The sequence below is a fragment of the Arvicola amphibius genome, chromosome 2 (genome assembly GCF_903992535.2).
Source record: "Arvicola amphibius chromosome 2, mArvAmp1.2, whole genome shotgun sequence".
In the NCBI taxonomy this organism is placed as follows: domain Eukaryota; kingdom Metazoa; phylum Chordata; class Mammalia; order Rodentia; family Cricetidae; genus Arvicola; species Arvicola amphibius.
Window position 1 is genome coordinate 94,752,207 of NC_052048.2, and position 22,133 is coordinate 94,774,339.

At 39.2% G+C, this 22,133-nt stretch overlaps 1 protein-coding gene across 1 annotated transcript in view; it reads left to right on the forward strand.

Annotated features, from left to right (window-relative positions):
• Positions 1-22,133, forward strand: part of Nbas (NBAS subunit of NRZ tethering complex) — a 305,414-nt gene that overhangs the window by 20,324 nt on the left and 262,957 nt on the right. Inside the window, exons 7-9 of the mRNA XM_038318917.1 lie at positions 4,843-4,976; positions 7,246-7,379; positions 8,415-8,513. Coding sequence (XP_038174845.1) covers positions 4,843-4,976; positions 7,246-7,379; positions 8,415-8,513 — 367 coding nt within the window. The remainder of the gene's footprint in view (positions 1-4,842; positions 4,977-7,245; positions 7,380-8,414; positions 8,514-22,133) is intronic.

Here is a 22,133-nt window from a genome sequence, read left to right on the forward strand (position 1 = left end):
TGACAGATGGGATTAGACTTTTGAAGAACTATGGTGTTGAGTTTTTGTCCTCTTGCCTACTGTACAAACACCGAGAGAGCCCATTGGCCTATTGATACAGGGTGGGTGGACTGACGGCCCCTGGTTGCCTCTCACTTTCTGAAGCCTCCTCAGCTTACTGTTAGATGCTGTGCAAGCACGGTTTCTTTAGATATGTGTCTTGACATGAAAAATATCAGGAACATAAACTATTTGAAATGCCCAGACTTTGAAACAAACTACTCAGTGTGAGTCTAGTGTCTCAGGTTATCCAACATCCCTTTGCGCGCTCTCTCTCTCTCTCTCTCTCTTTCTCTCTCTCTCTCTCTCTCTCTCTCTCTCTCTCTCGTTTTTGTTTTTTTATTATTGAAAACATACTACACATTCTTAGTAGCAACTAAGGATGAACAAAAATAGACATTAAAAATCATCTGATTTTCAGGAGTTTTTCCTTTACTACTGTAGCACAATATGTTCTACACAAGTAAACTGTAATGAAATCTGCGTTACTTGCTTGTTGATGGCCATGAACTCTTTTTTAGGCTGATATTTTAAATGGACTTTCCCAGGTTGCCTTTTCAACCCAGTTTTCATGCTAGATGTAGGTATTTGGACACTGGTGTTCTAGTTATCAAGAGACCCTAAGCATTCTGATAAAATTGGTCTCCGAATAGCAGGCGACTCAGTATCATATTTGATTACCTTTAGATCAATATCATTATTAGACCCTTATACAGATACAGTCATCAAAATATTGTACCTATATTCATGAGGAATATAGGTATGTACTTGTTTTCACATCCTGGTTTTATACTTAGTGATGGTCTCAAAATTGGAGTGGGTGTTGTTGCTTTTTTTATTTTCTGAAGAGTTTGCATGGAATTCCTTAAATGTTTTATAGAATTTATAAAAAATGTTGACTTTTTTTATAATCAGGATTTGATTCAGTTTTAAAAACATGTTAAGCCGGGCGGTGGTGGCGCACGCCTTTAATCCCAGCACTCGGGAGGCAGAGGCAGGCGGATCTCTGTGAGTTCGAGGCCAGCCTGGTCTACAAGAGCTAGTTCCAGGACAGGCTCTAAAAAAGCTGCAGAGAAACCCTGTCTCGAAAAACCAGAAAAAGAAAAAAGAAAAAAAAAACATTTTAAAAACCTTTAAAATTTTGCATGAAAATTTTCATACAATTCATAGCTATAAAATAGTTTCTAAAATTCTCTATTATGTTTTCTATTATCACTCTACTGTCCACTGGAATCTGTACTGATACCACTTTTGTTGTTTCTAATATTTGTAGCTTACATAATTTTTTCTTTCTCTTCATTCAAGCCAGAATTTTGTCAGTTTACTAATGTTCTTCAGTAATAAAAATTTGATTGTTGATTTCTTTTTTGTTGTTGTGTATTTTCTTTGACTTTTTCCTTTATCTTTTTTCCTTTGCATGCAGATTTTAAGTTGCTTTCATTTTGCTAGGTAGAAGATGGAAATTTAGATAATTAATTTCAAACCATCATTAATTAATTAATTAATTATATTTGTTATTTATTTAAGCCGGGATTGCTACTTAACCCAGGCTGGCCTGGAGCTCACCATCCTTTGTGTGCTTTTATTTAATAAAGTAGCTGTCTGATTTTATTTAGTATATGTGCGTGGTAGGCAGCATTTGATTGGATTTTACCTTTTTTATGGTCTAAGTAGTTCTGTCATTTAATTGGAATGTTTAGAATATTTAATACAGTTATTGATTTGGTTAGAATTAAGTCTGTCTACTCTGTTTTTCTATTTGTTCTGTTTGTGATGGACAGTTCAGCTTGAAACTTATTATTTGATTCATTTTAATAATAAATGTGATAATATAGTTGTAATGAATTAAAGTAATACAGGAAAGTAGAAGAAGGTAATAATACTTTTCATTTTAATTTGTTCTCATATATTGAAATAAATAACTTAAAATAACCCTTCTATAATCTTGTGTACACATGAATTGGCTTTTTAGAAAATGGAGTAGGATCATGCAATTTATTTAGTTTTCTTCAATATATTGTGTTGATAGTGTCCCACTTCTTAATTAGTTGGTTGATTTTTTTTTTTTAGCCAGGTCTCAATCTGTTGTGCATGCTCCCCTAGAATGCACTTTTGGGCAGGTTTCCTGCTTTAGCTCTTCTGACGTCACCCTCACCTGCTTGTTGGCTTATGCTCTACTCATTTTGTGTTGTGTGACCAAATATGCCGAAGCAAACGAGGTAGGATGAAGGGGTGGCTGCCTTGTCAGCATGATGGTATTTAGAATGAACTCATAGACAGATGTCTGAGAGTATCTGTTCGGGGGTTTACAGAGATGTTTAGCAAAGGAGGGAAGTCCTGAGATGGTAATGCTAAATAGGACACTTTCTCCAGTTTTAAGGACATCAGAGATCCATGGGACATTCAATTATGTAAGCAACATGATACAGTGTGGTAAATACTTCAGAAGAGTTTGTGCTCAGCATATTTGGTGCACAGAGACCACTGTCTGTTTTGAAGAGTCAAGGAAGGAGAGAAGCAGCTGGAAAGGGACCATCTAGCAGAAGTAGTGAAGTGTGTGGAGGGCACAGGTTTGTTTATTTCCCAGGTGGTGAGGTTGGTGTTAGGAGTATCAGGGGGGATGTGATGGAGGGGAAGCTAGAACACCGTGATGGAGTTTTTTGTGAAGGATCGTCTGTGGATATTGAGAAGTCAGTACTTGTGTTGTTGGAAGCAGAACCATCAGGGATTTTAGGGCAACAGGAAGATGTGATCTGTTTATCTTCCTAATTGAAAAGTTACCTTTGGAAAATGCCAGGGAGGGAAGAGAGGAGAGACACACGTGCGAAGAGTAGGTACAAGGCTATTGTAAGAGTCAGAGCAAGAGGAGATGAGACCTGGCTGCAGGGACGAATCAGAGGCCGCATGCTCTTTGTAACTTAGTACCCATCAATCAGCATGTCTGCATCTCACCCTCCCCACCGTCCTCTCTCTGGAGCCACCTTTTTGTGCTCAGATTTTGTGAGATCAGCTTTTTAAGATTTCATGTATGAATGTATAGTATTGTCTGTGCCTGCCTCATCTCATTTAACATAAAGATCGCCAGTTTCTCCATGTTGATGAGTACTTTTTATGGCTGAAAAGTACTCCATTAAACACATGTATATATCAGATTTTACTTATCTATCATCAGTTGATAAATACACTTTCTGTCCCTTGTCTGTTGTAAATAATGAAGTAACAACATGGGAGTGTAGTTATCTCATAGATCTCATTTCCTTTGAAAATAATCAGAAATGAGACTTCAGAGTCATATCGAAGATTTATTTGTAATTTTAAAATCAATTTGCATATGGTTTTTATTAGGACTATTATTAAGATATTTATTTTCAAAATCTTAAAACTTTATGATTAAGAATAGCTCTTAATTTATCTGCCTTAATATATATATATATACATATATATGTATATAATTTATTTTCATATTTATTTTTAGATTGTATCTTTTGATAATATACACTGCCTTTACTTAAAAACTCTCGGCTGTACTTTTAACGTTGTAGATTTTTAGAGGAGCTGAACTCAGTGGCTTGGAATAATTACTGATTTTACTAACTCTAGGCTAATGCTGCTTAAATTATTTTCTACTTATGACTAATTTGTTTGTGAAATTTATTGTCCCCAGGTATATAAATATAGAAACTAGATCTACAAATAAAATATTTATTGAAAATAAACCATACAAAATGTATTTGCAAATATTTTTGGGGTGTGTGTGTGTCTGTGTGTGTGTGTGTGTATCTTTTATTAAAGAGGAAAACAAACCTTCATACTAATGAGATAGATGTACTTGCTTATGTGGTACTGCACGATGTCAAACATCTTTAGTGTTTTGCAGAGTTTGGCTGACACTTTGATTTTGTAGTCATCAATGCTGAGAATATGCTTCGAAAAAATACATAGTACCAAACGACAGAAGTATGTTTAATACCATTTAAAATTGTGCCCTAATTCTAAACCAAAATTCTTTGAAGTTTCTCAAGCTGTCAACTCAACTAGCAATTTTAAAACCAAACATTCAAACACAGTACAGTCCAAAAATTTGATACGTGCTGAGAAATAATAGGAAAGTATTAGAAGTCTTTATTTTCTGTAAAAATGTTTTTCTATAAGAGCATACAATTTTGTGTGTATAGTAAAGAGACTAGTTCATTGTATGCTGTCATTTTTGAGTCCTAGTGAGGATTTCAGGCTGTCTTCCTTGGTGTTGCATGATCTGACAGGTCGTGCATGTCCAAGGTGCGTGTGCTGTGTGCCCAGAGCCTGCAGTACAGCTAGGGAGGACAGTATGGGTGAACACTGCCAGGGACACTTCAGATTTTTTATGTGTTTGATTTTGATTCAATTTTTGGTCATTGTGTGCCCAAAATATTTTTATCATTCTCACATTTTTGTTGACTCCTACAGTTTGATTTGCCACCCCATACAGCAACACAGTTTAATAACTTGTGCTCTGGGCTTGATTACTCTCAATTTCATCAGGATTTGCAGTAGCTTATTCTTGAGCTCTTACTAGTCTAGGGCATGTTCAGCAATTATCAGAGCTCTGGCATCAGTAAGCTGCTTTGCTTATGAAGTAATGGAGCCAAAGTTTGCCATGGTTTGTGCCCTGAAGTAGGTTTCTGGGAACTATTGTTTTGACTGAGCATTAGATCACTTTAGGAGATGAGGTACTTACTGATTATTTATGCTACTACAATCATTTAAACTATTTTCTCTCGTTATTATATATTGTTTAAAATGCCTCTTTTCTTTTTGCTCTAGTTCCAAAGGACCCAAAGCCCCAGTGGAGACGGGTAGCATGGAGTTATGACTGCACTCTCCTGGCTTATGCTGAAAGTACCGGGACTGTAAGGGTGTTTGACCTCATGGGAAGTGAGCTCTTCGTTATTTCCCCGGTGTGTGTACATTTTAAATCACCCGGCCCGTGTGTCTTCTCTGTATTAGTTGCAGTGGATGAGTGTGAAGAGAGGCGAAATACAAGTATAAATGAGAATAATAAGCTATAATCTTAAAATATGTAGCATCTAGTTAGATAATTATACTTATGTGGTTTTCTTTATATTTGTTAATGCACTTTGTAGGCATAAGCCATTTTACAATAAGAACTGAACAGAAATGATTAAACTCTTTGGTTTTTGTTTTTCAAGACACGGCTTCTCTGTAGCTTTGGAGCCTGTCCTGGTTCTCTGTCTGCCTCTGCCTTCTGAGTGCTGGGATTAATGGTGTGCACCACCACCGCCCGGCTCAGAAATGATTAAACTCTTAAGATTAGGGCATGTCTGAATTTAAAAGGGTCTTTTTTCAGTCAATGAGGTAGAGACTAGCAAAGGATCAGGTCCAGAGAAAATTTCTCCTGTCTTTCAGGAGCAAGGCTCCAGTTAGAAACTGTCTCCTGGACTCAGAGTGAAGGGTTGTGTGGTAGTCTCAGGAGAAGGGAAGCACTGTTTCAGTGGATCTACATTGCTGTAGAAAGGAGGGAAGCTTAGGATGTGAGGACCATCTGTAAGGAGAAGCAGTCCTTGTTTATGGATTGACTAGCTGAGCAGTCAAGCTACATTGTGTGTGGGCCTGGTTGTTGGTCCTGATGGGGTTTAAGTCACAGTTGGAGCATGAATAGTGTGTTGGCCTCATGCTCTGCTTCCTCCATCTCTGGCCCGCATCATTTCATTTAGGACATCTCAGTTTCTCTTTTATCATGGTAGGGATTGTTGATGGGCTATAGTGAGGGAAGAAACATGTGAGTTGTTGCAACTGAGTCAACTTCTAGAGCAGCTGGACTTTGTCACCTTAAAAGGGAGAGTAGAGAAAAAGCAATGCACTGACTTAGGAAGTTACTGTTGAGAGCCAATGATACAGGGAATGATTTTTCTAAGAAATAACAAGTGGAAACATGGAAAGACTGAACAGAGCTCAGATTATAGAAGTTCCACAAAACCTAACTAAGGTTCAAATTACCATTTAACAGGCAAGTGCTGTCCAGTGGGACTGTAATGAGCGCTGTCTATGAGGTCAAGGGTAATTTTACATTTTCAAGTGGTTGTCATGGGGACATGTAAAATTTATGGAGACTGTGTTTTATTTAAGTACAGTACATCCAGCACATGATCATGTTAGCATGTAATCATTGTGAAATGTTGTGAGGTGTTTGCATTTTTTGCTTTGGTACTAAGGGTGAAATTTGGCAAGTGCTTTGATATTATATTTGTAGACTCTATGTTTGGATTAGGCCTCTGTGGGTGTTTGTTGAACAGTTCTAGATCATGAAGAACTCTTTGAAATGTTGGAATAAAACTTTTTTCTCCATTCTCTTGAATTAATTTCTGTGGGCCTGCAAATTAATTTTTAAAAGAGACAGATTAGCATAATAAAATGTTTATTGGTACCTGTATTTCTGAATGCATGGGGCTTGATAGAAAAGTGAAAAACCTAAAGAAACAGTTTGAGCCAGGAGCTTATGTCCTGTAAACTGTGGAGATGTGTCTATACAAGGACAATGGAGTGTGGGCTGCTCGGGTTGCTGCACTGTGGGAAATGATGTGGAGATACATGAAAGACTAACTGATCTTTAAAAGACTCACAGGCTTATTTAGGTGTGCCTCTTTTTCCTCTGCCTACTTCAGAGAGACACTATTACCAAAAGAAATTTGTGCCTTATTTTTAAGTAAGGGAAGAATAGAGGGCCTTGCCTGTCCATTGATTTTTAGTTGCTTTAGCCTAAAATAGTCTTGCCAAGATGGAGCATTCTGATCATGTTCTAGGTAGATACTGTTATGTATGCCTCCAAATGTGCTTAGACTTTCAGATCTCCATCAGCGTGGTTAGATAGTTGCTTGATGGAAAGGCTGACATTGAGTGTGTTGCATCCTCCCCTTTGAATTGTTGAGTAGGCATGTGGAAAGTGCCTGAAGTCTTTTTAGCATAGACTGTTGCAGTGGAGATTAATACTTGACAGCTTATGTCTGGGAAGAGGTTGAATGGTGGCATGTCCTGCTTTTTTCCCCCTCTTGATTTTACAGGGAATTTGAATAGGAATGTGCTTATTTGGCTGAGTATTTCAAGGAGCTGCTGTGGTCTAAGCTTGGTTTCACAGCCAATATCTGGGATATTGTCTAGTTATGTGCTATTTTTCTGCTACCTCTATAATAACATAATTTCCTGTTTCAGGCATCTCTCTTTCCTGGTGACTTGAGCTATGCCATTGCTGGGTTGGTATTTTTAGAATACAAAGCAAGTGCACAGTGGTCTGCAGAGCTCTTGGTCATCAATTACCGAGGAGAACTAAGAAGTTACCTTGTCAGGTAAAAATTTATTGGAAATCATTTTGATGTGATGTTTATTCTTCTGAGCTAGTGTGTGATATTGATATTTCTTTTTGTCAAACTATGAAAAATTTCAAATACATTAGGCACTTCGAAAGACTTGTATAGTGAATACGCATATGTTTATTTCTTGTATTTCATAGTGCATTAGAAGTGTCAAATGCTTGAGAATGCATATTATTAAGAGTTCATTATTTTCTCATAGTTTTTTCAGAGATGCACTCTGCAGACAGTGGTATGCACAGATCTTAATTGTAGCTCTCTGTGAGTTTGATTAATGCACTGATTTGTACCATTCAGACCACTGTCAAGAATTAGAACATTGTCACCATACTAGAGAGCTCCCTCCTCCCTCCCTCTTCCACATCTACCCATGACAACTACTATTTTCAAAGACTTTATTTTTAATCATAAATTAGCTTTGCTTATTGAGACAGTTCACATCAATGGAATCATATTATATATTATACATATAATATATAATATTTTGCAGAAATCTCATTCATTCACCATATTTTGAAATTCATGTATTTTGGTATATCATTACTTTATTCCCTTTTAACCAATGATTCATCTTTCATGAATCATACAAATATATTTACATTTATATACACAGGTATCTCATGGTTTGTTGATTCATTCCTTTGTAGATAGACTTTCCAGTTTGGGGCTGTGGCAAACTGGACCATTCTTGACCGTTTGATTATGGCACAGATTGTACGATGGCCATTCTTGTATAAGTCTTTATGGATAACCATTTTTATTCTTCCTGGGCCAATATCTTCCAATGGGATTGCTGGGTCATAGGGTCATGTAGTTTATTTTTATACAAAATTTTCAGACTTTCAAACAATATGATTGTATCAGTCATCTCCCCACTGTAGTGTGTCTGGTTGTTTTATGTCCTCAATAATGGCTGGTGTTTTCTGTCCGTAAAGACTAGCTGCTACAGTATCTACTGGTGTCCATGGTGGTTTAATGTTACTTATTTCTGTTTTGCTTTCTTTAACTTAGTGTTGGAACAAATCAGAGCTACCAAGAGAGTCACAGTTTCAGCTTCAGTGGTCATTATCCTCATGGAATAAATACTGCTGTTTACCACCCTGGTCATAGGTAAGCAGGCATCTGTTCTCTTATTTACTGGACTATTAGGTACATACATAAATCTTGGTGTCTTCAGTCTGTACTCCTGTGTATAATTACATTTAGTATTTATAACATTGTATTTATAGTCTGGTCCTTCTGCCTCTGAGCCAGACAATACACTGGAAATTTCATTGAGAAGTTTGTCCTGTCCTATTAGCTTTTTAGACCTTCTCTCTCTTTTCTGTATGTAATACCTGTCACTATTTGGAGGACTGAGGAAGGATCCTGTCTGCAGTGCCTTCCTATGAAAGGTCTCAATGGACATCACCTGTCCACTTACAGAGTCAGGCTAACTTGTTGCTTGCGTTGTATCTCTCAGTACCTCTGCCCTCTTCTTCACAGTTACTCTGCTTCTTTGTTTACCCACCATCCCCTCTGGGGTTTACTTGAAACCATGAATGTTTCTACTTTTGGTGATGTTTTCTCTTTGTAACTGGAGTCTGAAATTGACATGTGTTTTGTTAGTTGGCCAAGTTACCTGTCTGGTTCTCTAAATGGATAGTATCAGATTTTGAGTCAGATGAACAAAACATGAGATCTAAATTTTTAGTTTAATTCGTGTCTACTAGTAAGTCTTAAAAGTTCTGTCATTATGAATCTCAGACTAAGAATGCGTACAAGCTTTGTATGCCAGTCACAGGTAAGTCTATAGCTTTTTGTTCAGGATTTTATAAAATTTTTATATGGCAGAAGAGCTTGCATACATCTGGTCATGGACACACAGACACATACACACACTATAGACACACACAGACACATAGACACAGGCACACACATAGTCACAAACACAGATACACACACACATGGATACACACACAGACAGGCACACACACATAGACACAAACACACAGATACATGCACACATACATAGATGTGCACACATAGACACAGGCATACATACAGACACGTACACACAGACACACAGGCAAACACAGGCACACACACACAGACACACAGACACAGGCATACAGACACATAGGCAAACACAGGCACATACACATAGATGCACACACACAGACACAGGCACACAGACATGAATACACAGACACACAGGCAAACACAGGCACACATACATAGATGCACACACATAGACACACAGACACAGGGACACACACACACACACACACAAACACTCAGTCACGTTCATGATCCTGTTGGCTTGTCAGAGAGGAAACACTACCATTAGTTGTAAATCTTATTCCTTCTCCTTCCTCACAGTGTTATCACTTCCTCATATTTAGTTGTCTTGTTTTCATTTCATATCCATGGAATCACATAGAAGATACAGCAGTCTTGCTCTCTGACTTGATGTTTGATTTATATTGCTCTAGTTCATTTATTAACACTAGTAGGGAATTTCATTTTATCTCGACTATGTGTCATGTTTCTTCATTCTCCTGTAGATGAAAATTTGTTTTTTTCAGGATGTTTTAAAAGTTGTAAAGTTGTAGTGTGCTAACAGACATTGCATATTACTTTGGCACATATGTGCATGAGTATCTACAGGATGCAGAACCAAGATTTGACTGGCTGGACTATTGGGAAGGAACATCTCCAAGTTCATCAGATAATGCCACCATTTTTCACAGTAGTTGTACCAATTTACCATCAGCATATGAGCCTTTCTGTTATTTCTCATTTCTTTTTGTTGTCCATAATAAGGAGACCTGCTTGTTTGTTCCCAGCTCTCAGCCCAGAAATAATCACACAGAAACTGTATTATTTGCAATATTGTTTGGCCAATTAGCTCTAGCTTCTTTTTGGCTAACTCTTATATCTTAATTTAACCCATTTCTATTAATCTGTGTATTGCCATGAGGCTGTGACTTACAGGGTAAAGATCCCGGCATCTGTGTCTGGTGGGGCTACATGGCTTCTCTCTGACTCCACCTCCTTTCTCCCAGTATTCAGTTTAGTTTTCCCCGCCCATCTAAGTTCTGCCCTATCAACAGGCCAAGGCAGTTTCTTTATTCACCAATGGTATTCACCAGTGGTATTCTTTTTCATACAATATGTTCTGATATTTTCCCTTCTTTCTATTCCTCCTAATTCCTCGCCATCTCCCTTCCCATCTCAATTCACACCCTTTCTGTCTCTTCATTAGAAAACAGGGAGGTATCTAAGGAATAATAATAAGATAAAATGCTATACAGTAAATAAAACAAAAACAAGCAAATTGAAATAGGACAAAACAACCAAATAAGAAAAAGAGCCAAAGAAAAAGCACAAGAAATACATTTAGATGCAGAGGCACATGTTTATACACATGGGAATCCCATAAAAACACAAAACCAAAAGGCAGAATATATAAGCAAAGGACTTGTGAAGTTTAAAATAAAAAATGTCCTGACTTGGACTGTGAGGGGTGTGTTCACCCACTGAGACGGTGGGACAGATCTAATGGGAGATCACCAAGACCAGTTGGAATGGGACTGATGGAACATGTGATCAAACCGGACTCTTTGAATGTGGCTGACGGTGGAGGCTGACTGAGAAGCCAAGGACAATGGCGATGGGCTTTGATTCTACTGCATGGACGGGCTCTGTGGGAGCCTCATCAGTTTGGATGCTCACCTTCCTGGACCTGAGGGGAGTTGGGAGGACCTTGGACTTACCATAGTGTAGGGAACCCTGAGGGCTCTTTGGCCTGGAGAGGGAGGGAGTGGAGGTATGGGTGGAGGGGAGGGGAGGGAAGTGGGAAGAGGGGAGGAGATGGAAATTTTTAATAAAAAATGAAAACAAAAAAAAATGTCCTGACTTAACACTCTGAGACAAAGAACCTCCAAAGATGCCATTGAGTTTATTTTGTGTTGACCATTTGCTACTGGGCATTCAGCCTCCCCTTTGGAGTGGTTTGTGTCTCCAGTGATACTTCCTGAGAGGAAACTCATTCTTTATTTGTAAGATAGAGATCCCTGTTTGTGTGTGTGTGTGTGTGTGTGTGTGTGTGTGTGTGTTTCTTCTCCTTTCAGCTCTAGGACCCCATCTGGTGCAGACCTGTGCAGGTCCTATGCATGCTGCCTCAGTCTCTGTGAGTTCATATGTGCATCTATTCTGTTATTTATAGGGCCTTGTTTTCTTGGCTTTCTCCATCCCCTCTTGCTCTTAGACTCTTTCTGCCTCCTTTTTCAAAGGGTTTCTTGAACCCTTGAGGGGAGGGATTTGATGGACACATCACATTTAGCGCTGAGTATTTCAAGGTCCCTCACTCTCTTCATTGTTTGGTTCTGGGTCTCTGGTTTTGTTCCATCTGCTGCAGGAAGAAGCTTCTCTGTTGATGACTAAGTAAGGCATAGATCTATGAGTATAGCAGATTGTCATTAGGAGTCATTTTATTGCTCTGTCCTTTCAGTAGAACAGTAGTATTTGGGTTTTCCCTAGGTTCTTTGGGTTATCTAGTGTCAGGTTCTTGACCACCCTGGGCAGTGTTGAGCATGGTTTCTATCATGTGTAGTAGGTCTTAAATCCAATCAGATATTAGCTGGTTACTCCCATATGCTTTGTGCCACTATTGCACCAGAGTATCTTGCAGGTAGCCACTCTTGGAGAGCAAGGGCTTTGTAGCTGGGTTGATGTTTACCTTCCTCTTTTGGTAGTATGTCGAGTACCTGCCAGTACCAAAAGCACTAATCCAAAGGGTGAAGGCTTTAGGTAGGCACCAGCTCCATTTTTAATGAGTTATGTAGGTGTTGTCTTCAGCAATAAGCCCTACCATCAGTTTGTGGAGAGCCATGAAAATAACCTTGGTAATTTGTACTCTTGCTGGTGGGGTTGATATCACATTGAATACCTATTATGAAAGAATTACCTCTGGGATGGAAAAGGTGCAGCGCAGAGGTATAAGTGTATGGTCCTTGGTTCATCCTCAGCTCTGCAAAAACCCAATAACAAAAAATATTCCATTCTAGTTTTAATTTGCATTTCCTTGTCTACTAATGCTGTTGAACTGCTCTTTGCATGCTAATTGACTGTTCACGCTTATTCACTATGAAATGCTTATCATAGGGCTTATTTTATTAGGTACTTTGGTCGTGACATTTTGTATAATCTATATAATCTGCATATTAATTCTGGATGTGTGGGACACATGGTGAATACTTCCCAAGATGTCACTTACCATTATAGTGTTTTCTTTTATGTTTTATTTTTATGAATGATGTTTGGATATAATTTTAAGTGTTAAGTAGTTCTAAAATATTTCTTGCTTCAAATTCTTGCTTTCTACAGGTAGACATTTTTAGGTACTACTTGATTCTTTGATTTTAAGATTGAAGTAAAATGCTCACATTCCTACTTTTTTTATTTCCAGTTTCACCGGTTATATATTGACTTGTCTTTGTGGACAGTGGTATTTCTTTTTCTTACCCATTCTGCAGGTCTGCACAGAGCTTTGCTGCTCTCCTTTACTGCTCCTATTATAGTTTGTGAGTGAATCCTGTTGTGGCTAGAATGTGCTGGCTGTGGTGTGACTGGCCTGCTCATGTATGGCACTAGTACATGTCCATTCTTCCCAGTGCACGTTGCTCGCTATCCTCTGTACCTCTGCTAGACCTTATGTAACCTACTGTAGAGGGGACCATGGGCAACAAGTAAAGGACATACAGTGTGGTAGGTATTGATAAGCACTCCTGAAAAAGGTTATCAGAGATGGAGAGTAAAGAACAGATGGCAGGTTAGCGTGTCTAGCTGGTGAGATGTGTGGGCAGGCAAAAGTGCTTATCATGAAATCTGATGACTGAAGTTCCCTCATATGGTGGAAGGAGAGAACTGACTCCTACAAACTGCCCTCTGCTGTACTCACCTGCGCGCACACACACACGTATTTATAATAATAATAATAATAATAAACCCAACAAAAGTGTGTCTAGGTTACCTCCATTGAAAAAATGGCACCTCACCAAAGACCAATAAGAAGGTGAGGGTAGTTATTTTTGGATTTCTAGGAACTGAGGGTTCTGTGCAGACAGAATAGCTAGCTCTGACTTGGTAATGCCCTTGGTGTTGTCTAGGAAGAGCAGGGAGGCTGGTTTGAAAGGCGCGAGTTGACAAGTAGATTAATGACCTGAGGTCAAAACATAATGCTGAGTGCTAAATCATGTAGAACTTTGTAGGCCAATTATGGTGACATATGTTCTTTTTAAAATTACTCTCTGGTTAGTTAAAAATTCTTGCTAATTACCAACCCAGGAATGGTTGTGCATGCCTGTAATACCATGATACAAAAATCTAAGCACCTAACTACCTGTTTTTTGTGGTAGTGGTCTGTTTAATGAGTTTTAGAAAGTTAGGTATATTATCTAACTGAAGGAGATGCTCTCCTTGATTCTACAGTCATATGTAACTCCTGAAAGCAGTTGGCTCAGAGATGGATGGCGTTGATGTTTCTGGTGGAGAATTGCTGTCAAGCAGGGATGAATGTAAATATCCCACTGGGAATGATAAAACATTTGCCTTGTGGTTTATATTTTCATTGTGTGGTCTTTTTTTAAATGAAAGAAGGTGAAATATTTATCACAGCTTTGTTTGTTTTCTCTTTCTGTAGTAATATGAACATGTGACATTCATCATCTGCGAGGGTTTTATAAGTGCACAATAAATCAGCCATAGTAGAGTTGGAATGAATTGATAACATATGAACTCATGGTTTTTATGAAATTCACTGTGTTGTCTGGTGCTTCAAGCTTTGTTCAAGAGGAGAAATTGTGGTAAATTGGGCAACATAAGACAGAAATTAATATGGCATCTTGGGAATACACTCTATGGTCATGCTTGCTTATTTCCCCTCCATATCTAAATCAACCCAAGAAGTACACTTTATCCTCCATAAACAATCAGTTTCTCATCCATGCTCCCCTTCTCTATCTACCCTGGGTGCCACCACACTTCTCCTTTTTTTAAAAAAAACTGTTTTAATATACATTTTAAATGACACTGACTACTTTAAACAAGGTATAGTCTTTTTTTTTTTGCTTTTGTTCTTAATTTAATTGAATTGTAAATACATGTAAGCAAAATTTGTTCTATTCAACTTTGAATTTCTATCAGGCGTTGTTAACTACAAAATTACTGTTCAGTAGTATTGACCTCTTTAGACTTTAGATCCTCTATATCATGAATTTTTTTTTTTTTTTTTTCGAGACAAGGTTTCTCTGTAGCTTTGGAGCCTGTTCTGGAACTAGCTCTTGTAGACCAGGCTGGCCTTGAACTCACAGAGATCCGCCTGCCACTGCCTCCCTAGTGCTGGGACGAAAGGCGTGCGCCACCACCGCCCGGCTTTATCATGAATTTTCAGGATGTATGTCATACTGCAATAAGCTGTTTTTGCCAATCCATTGGTACTTGCTGTCAGGAAATACCAGAGGTGTGCTTTTCTTTTTCTTTCTTCTTTCTTTTTCTCTTTCCCTCCCTCCCTCCCTCCCTCCCTCCCTCCCTCCCTCCCTCCCTCCCTCCCTCCCTCCCTCCCTCCTTCCCTCCCTCCCTTCATTCTTTCCTTCCTTTCTTTCTGGAAATGAGCTTTATTTTGGCTTAGAGTCCTAAAGCTTTAAGGTCAGTCAGCATTATCTGGTAGATAGTCTTCATGCTGGAATCCTGTGGCCTCTCATGGAAAGAGGTCAGGAGAGAGAGAGGAGGGGAGTTGGGGGCAGGACAGAGAGAGAGGAAGAGGGCAGAAAGCTTCCAGCCACCGTCTGGTTTCTCTACCACTATGTTTGGAGATTTCCCAAATGGAGGTTCCCCTAATTGTTTTATCTATTCCTCATATCATAAAAGTCCCCATCTCTTAGCACTATAGTTAGGTTAATTTTGTTTACCCTCTTAGTACTTCACAATAGAGATCAAATTTCAACCCATGGAACCAGAGCCTTGGGTTACAATCAAACCATATCCAAGCCATAGTACTATTCCTTATAAATAATTGAATAAATTAGAAAGAAAAAGAGGCTCTTTAGTTTTCATTTGAACATCTTCTCTCTAGCACTCGTGTTTCATACAGTCCATGGGAAGTACCTGACTGATGAGTAATGCAAATCAGAGCTGTGCAGAGGGAGAGCTCAAGCCTTTGGATGACTGAAAATATACTGTTCTCGAAGCGAACATTGTCTTAAGCCAAACTTGACACAGCATTTACAGAGGACAATAGATAGGACATCAGCTTGTCTTGAAGTGGATAATCGTCAGCTAAGGGTGACTTGCAATGCTGAGAGTAGTTATGTCAGATCTGTCCTTTACCACACAGTAGTCGGGGACATGCTATTCTAGGAGGCTTTGAAGGTAGAAGAGGACACACATAGTCATTAGGGAAGTAGGGAACACTTTCAAATAGTGGAGTGCTGAACGCTGAAGAGCTATGCTTTATGGGTGCTGATTTGGTTATCCCGGGTGGGTTTCTGTTTGCTTTTTCCCTTGATCAAAATATTTTGAATATGTAACTCACTATGCTGGCAGAGTTTGGTCATTAGCGGTCTCCAGATGGATACCAGCTAAGTATGCTACTACTTGTTAGCCTCTTTGTCTTTGTGGTGAGGAATAGTGTATGATTGGTAATATATGGTAATGGTGGTAAGTTTTTGGCAGTTGTGGCTTGACCTTGGCCTATTCCTAAAATCAAAAATGGGAACAGTTTGAGGCTCCTCCGTTGTCATTGCTCCTCTGGAGATTCCTTGATAGGCTGCGCTGGTTCTTATGCTAGAGTTGAGCTTCATGGGGCTGATGCTGCCTCTGCTGCTTGGTTGTTGCTTTGGATCTCATGATGTTTTCCCCCTCCTTCCTTCCCTCCTTTTCTCCCTCCCTTCCTCCCTTCCATCTTCTATTCTTTTCCTTTTTTTTGAGTGTTTTGATTTAACTTGGTATTTTTTTAATGTCTGGATTTTACTAATCTTGAGCAATATTTTTTTGTGCTTTGATTATATTTTCTTGTGTAGATGTAAGAGCCACTCTATAATCCCCCTTTCTTCCTCTCTTCCTCCTTCCCTCCTTCCTTCCCTTCCTCCTTCCCTCCTTCCCAGAGAAATCAACATGGCCAAACTGAATTTCTTCCTATGCTCTGAATGCTGCCTGTTGTTTATTCTTGGGAGTGAACGAAGAACTGCAAGACTTCTTCCTTACCTCTTACCTTGACTTATTTTATAGGAATTTTACTTAGTTTTGTTTGAGAGGAACAATGTGTGTGTGTGTGTGTGTATACACATATATGAAATATGATGTTATATACTTCTTGAGCCCTTTCTTATTTTGACAAGTCTGTTCTTTTTTTTAAATGGTGCTGAAATGTAGCCCCATACCTTCTGTCTGGTAGACAAGTGCTCCACCATTGAGCTCCTCCAGTTTTTTAAGTATTTTAAAATTTTGGGCCATAAGTATCTTTTTCTTTCCTTGTTTCATTTTTGTGTGCATTCTGGTCATTGTATACAATATACAATACCTGGAACTGTTGGTTATTTCTTTTCTTTTTTTCTTTTTCTTTTTTTTTTTTTGTGGGCCAGAAGGGATTTCACACCACTAGATGGCAGATTCTTCCAACATTTCTAGAATTAAGACCCTTAATAAGCCATTTCTAATTCTTGAAATGCTTTTTCAGTGTGACTCTTCATCAGCATTACATAAAGTCTTGGTACTGAAGGACTTGCATCGCCTGTCTGTCCTTTTCTCAGGTAGCAGTGCCTGCTTCTCTGTTGCTGACCCTGTTCTCTGCCTCCTTGCTTTATTTAAGCTCAAGTTAATTTGGCTCCTTACCCCTCCCTGTGTGTGTGTTTGTATGTGTGTGTATGTGTGTGTGTGTATGTATGTGTTGTGTGTGTATATGTGTTTCTTCATCAGTCACTTTATTCATTTATTTTTTTCTGGAACCCTGTGTTCTTTCTCTGACTTTGAGAGTTGGAGCATTAGAGCTGGTTCAGCCTTCATCTGTCATTGGTTAAACTCTTCATTTTTCAGGTGGAAGAGCTGCAGCTTAGAGAGGTTAAGCCAAGGACGAAGACTGTGTCTTATCTTTGTGCAGCTACAGTTCTTTGAACAAACTACCTAGATAGATTTTTCCTGAGTGAAGCACACTGGGTAAATGCTGTAAAGGATACAATGATGAAGTGGACACCACCCAAATGGCTCCAGCTCAGTGACAGAATTATGATTTGATTAACTGTTGCAGTGCATTGTGCTAAGTGCTCAAGGAAGAGATCATGATTAAATATTTGTGAGGCTAAGGGTACTTTGTCTCCTGTTTCCTCACTTGTTCTTTAGAGACTGCAGACACTCACTGCATTTCCTACAGTTCTCTGTGCACTGTTATAGCCTAGCTGTACTGTGCAGCATGTTCCCTTGGCCTGAGTGCTGTTACTTAACCCATTTGTCTGTCTGGGAACTTTCAAAGGCTGCATCCCTGTGAAGCCCTCCCTGACATCTTCCTTTATGCCCTTGTCCCTCTGATGCAGTTTTGTACCTAGCTCTAAGGTGGCTGTTAAGGTTCTGTGCAACAGTAGCTTGTGGTTACTAATGGCTGCTAATAACTTCATCTGCAGTGGATTGGGTCCTGCTCATTTCTGTGTAAGAGAAGCAAGGAACGTACATAACAAAATACAAACCTGCTAAGCAGGCTGTGCACTTGATACACATTGACTGTGAAATTGGAGAGTTCAGGTACTTATTGCCGTCAGGAAAGTTAGAAATGGTCTTTTCTGACAGTTCTTCAATCACTTCCTGAACACTTCTTATACAAAATTAATGAGAAAGCCATGTCTATAGATTACATACATTTGTGTAAAGGTCTTTGAGCTTCATGCCTTGAGTCCCAAGACCATGATAGTTTCTGCTAATACCTACATGATTTCATATTGAAGATTATTAAGAAAGAGCTTTTCTCTCTCCATCTTGTTTTTGTGAAGTGTTTTTGTTTTGTGAGTGCTGCGGCCCGGAAAGCACTGTTGGTGGCATTCCTTCATGACTCCTGGCTCTTACATTCTTTCTGCTTCCTTTCCGATGATGACCCCTGAGTCTTGGGGAGAGCCATATAATGTAGATGTTCCAACTAAGGCTGAACACTCTATAGCTTCTTATTTTCTGCCTTTTGAGCCTCTGTGAATCTCTGTGAATCAGCTTCTCTGATGAAGACTGAGAGCTGCACTAACACATGTAATGATAACTCTTTAGGTCACACTTAGCTTAGCTTTGTGTCCATTTAGTTGAATAGTAGCAGAGTTCTCTCCTAGGGCTTCTGACCCACCCAGCATGGTTTCTTGGCTCATTGAACAGCAGTATGAGACAGGAATTTGTTACACCAGCTGTGACTCTATGCATAAGACTAAGGCAGCCACAGTTCTGGACTGGATGAGGGAGGGTCTCATAACATCCTACTCATAGCTGAAGGGCTGTTGGCACTTGATGGCTACCGGGGAGGAAGAGTCAGTTTCATTTGGAAATGGCCCATGGTAGGCTGCCCATTTCCCAGTGGGTGGCCTTACACTCTTGCACATGCTGGCAGTACTCTGCTTACCTAGTGGGTTAAATAAAAAGCTCATGAATTTGGGAGGGAAAAGCGATGAGGGTATGGGAGGAGTTGGAGAGGAGTGAGAGTGGATTTGCTTAAAACATTATATTTGTGTATGAAATTCTCAAACAGTAAAAAATAAAAGAAACAAAAATAAATCTACTTAAAGCAAGGTAAAGAAAAAAAGCAGCTTTGTGAATCATGTGCTTTAGAGTTTTATTTATAATTAAACATTTAACCTTTAGCTTTATATAATTCAGTTACATAACATATATGACAGTATTAAGTATGACTTTGAATGTAAACCTCAGCCTGACCCCTCTGCCTATGCCCTGCATCTGAGTATTCTTGGTGGAGGAGCTTAACAAAGCAGAAAAGGACATTAGTCTGTAAATTATTTCCTACCATATTGCCTGTTTGTAGACCTAATTTCTATAAAAATCTAATAGCGATTTTAGTGTTAGGTCAGAGAATGCTCAAGCTATAGCTATTAAGTTCCTCCTTCTTTCTTATATATAACCCTCTAAGAGGAAGCTTTATTTATATTTCTTTGAATTGTATTTTATGTATATGTATGTGTCTTCCCTGTACCTATTCCTATGTACTGTGTACATACAGCACCCTTGGAGGCCAACAGAGGGTGTTGCATTCTTTTGGACTAGAGCTGTGAACTGCCATGTGGGTGCTGGGAATTGAGCCAGGGTCTTCAGGAAAAGCAACCAGTGCTCTAAACCTCAGCCAGCCTAGCTTTCATGATTTTAGCATGTGACCTTTCATTATATTTAAAAAACATTTTCCACTTTATATTGTAAACACATTCACACTAATAATGATGGTAGCTTCTATGTCCATAAACTTTCTCACATTGGTAAACATTTGCACTGTAAATATAATCTCACCAGTTTGTAAGACTTGCTAAACCTTTGAGGGGGGTTGGTATAAATCTGCACATTTGGTCTTTGGATTTCTTTTATGTCCTTCTATTGTTTATTTTTCCTTGTCCATTATTCCTTTGAATTGGTGGTGGATCTTTTTAAATCCTTTATATAGATGTACTATTAGCTTTATATGTTATAAACTTCCCCCATTTACAATTTTTTAATCTGTAAATACAAGTTTTAAATTTTAAGTAGAATCTTCATTCACACACACACATATATGTTACATACATATACACATATATGCATGTATACATAAATGTTTGTTTTTCCTCAGTATGTATAGCTCAAGCTGTCCTGGAATTTGCTGTGTAGGCCAGCCTGGCCTCAAACTTACCATCTTCCTGCCTCAGCCTCCCGAATATTCCTATTCCAGGAATGCATCACCACCCTTGGCTGGGTGGGTGTTTGAATGACACAAAGGCAGGGAAATGCTCTCAAGTTGAGGTGCACCAAACCCAGCTTGGCAGGGTGGATTGTCCTATGTGGATTGAGTTGGCACTCCCCTCTCCCATCTAATTCAGTGTGTTCAGGTCCGTAAACAATTCTGCTAGTGTTTCCTTTGAAAGTGCCTGCACTTTGTGTATTAATTTAAGAAGACTTTGTGTCATTTGCATGTTGATAGTTCAACAGATAACTTGCTGTCTAGCTTTCTTTCTTCAAGTGTATCACTTTTCTAATGTGTGTTTTGAACAGTTTTTGTTGGTGAGCTTTTTTTTTTTTTTTTTTTTTTTTTTTTTTTTTTTTTTTTTTTTTTTTTTTTTTTCCATACTCTTGTGTTCACATTGTCCTGTACTCTGTTTAATCAGCGTGGGACCGCCACCTCCCACTATCCCCACTGCCCTACCCCCTCCTGCCTTAAATACTTATCCATTACTGTTGAAATCTAGCATGAGTGAAGACTGTCTTCGTGGAGATGGCTCGCCCTAGTACCTCTGTGTGTTCTGTGCTGTTTAAGGGGAGGGAGGAGCTTTCCATTTGCAGGCCACTGGCAGGTATTTACTGAGTGTATCGTGTTGGGGCAGAGACTCCTCTCCTCTGCTTGCCATTGGCTGGCTTTCTTCCATCAGCATGGCTTTACCAGTGCACTGTTGCTCCTCAGTAAGCCTCCTCTAATGCTGCAGTCACATGGAGGAATATTTATTTACTCAGCCAATCAGTGGCCTGCTTTGATTTTCATTTTCATAATCTCTTTCAGGTTAGCTCTCAGTCAATATTGTGAACTTTGTGAATCAATAACGTGATGTCAAAATTAACGTAGTGATTTGGGTTGACGTGTCTGTATAAGTTTGCATGTGTCTTGAAGAAATTGTGCCTTTTATTTTCTATAGTCTCACTCCTTAGATTTTGTTGACCACAGCTTTGTATTATCATTTTAAGTATTTTTAATTTTTTCATCTGTACTTTTTTCCAAATTGGTAGTTAGATTTATGAGAGTAATGACAGTAAATAAACTATTGGGGGAATATTTACTTCAGCAGTGATTGGCACAGAGCAAATGCTCTGGACAGGTACAGTGCTGTCACTGTGACTGGAGACCCAGTCTATCTTTGACCTTGAGGAACAAGCAAAATTGTATTTTAGCTCTGAGTGTCTGGAGTAGAAATAGTCCAGTAAGCTTCCAGCCACCCTCCCAAATTGTTCTCTCTTCATTTTCTGATGTGAACTAGTTAGTGCTGCCTGGAAAAAGAGCAGGAGAAAGGACGTGAGCGAAGGCTGAAGTTGTGTTTCTCTCAGTGAGGTACTTACCTGACGTCATATGTTTCTGAGCTGGGATAAGGTGGGATACTGGAGGATTATTACTCAGTTTTGAAGTTCTTAGACCTTGGTCCTCCCTCCCTCCCTCCCTCCCTCCTTCCCTCCCTCTCTTTCTGCATTATTGTTGGCTCAGTTCAGAAACAGGTTAGGAAGCAGTTGGGGGCTGAGAAGCACTGTGTGGCACTGGAGGCTGATAGTCGTCAGGGTTTTAGGACTGGCGATGAAGCATGGTGTGCTGCCGTTTACCAGGACCGCTCTCCATATCATCATGAACGTGCAGGTAGAGCTGCACTCATTTTGGCTTCAGGAGGTCAGAGGTTGAAATGAGCATTAGTGGGCTGCTCAAGGTGCCAGTAGGGCCATTATGGAGGGTTTTCTGGCTTTTCTAGACTCTCCAGATTCCCTGACTTGTTA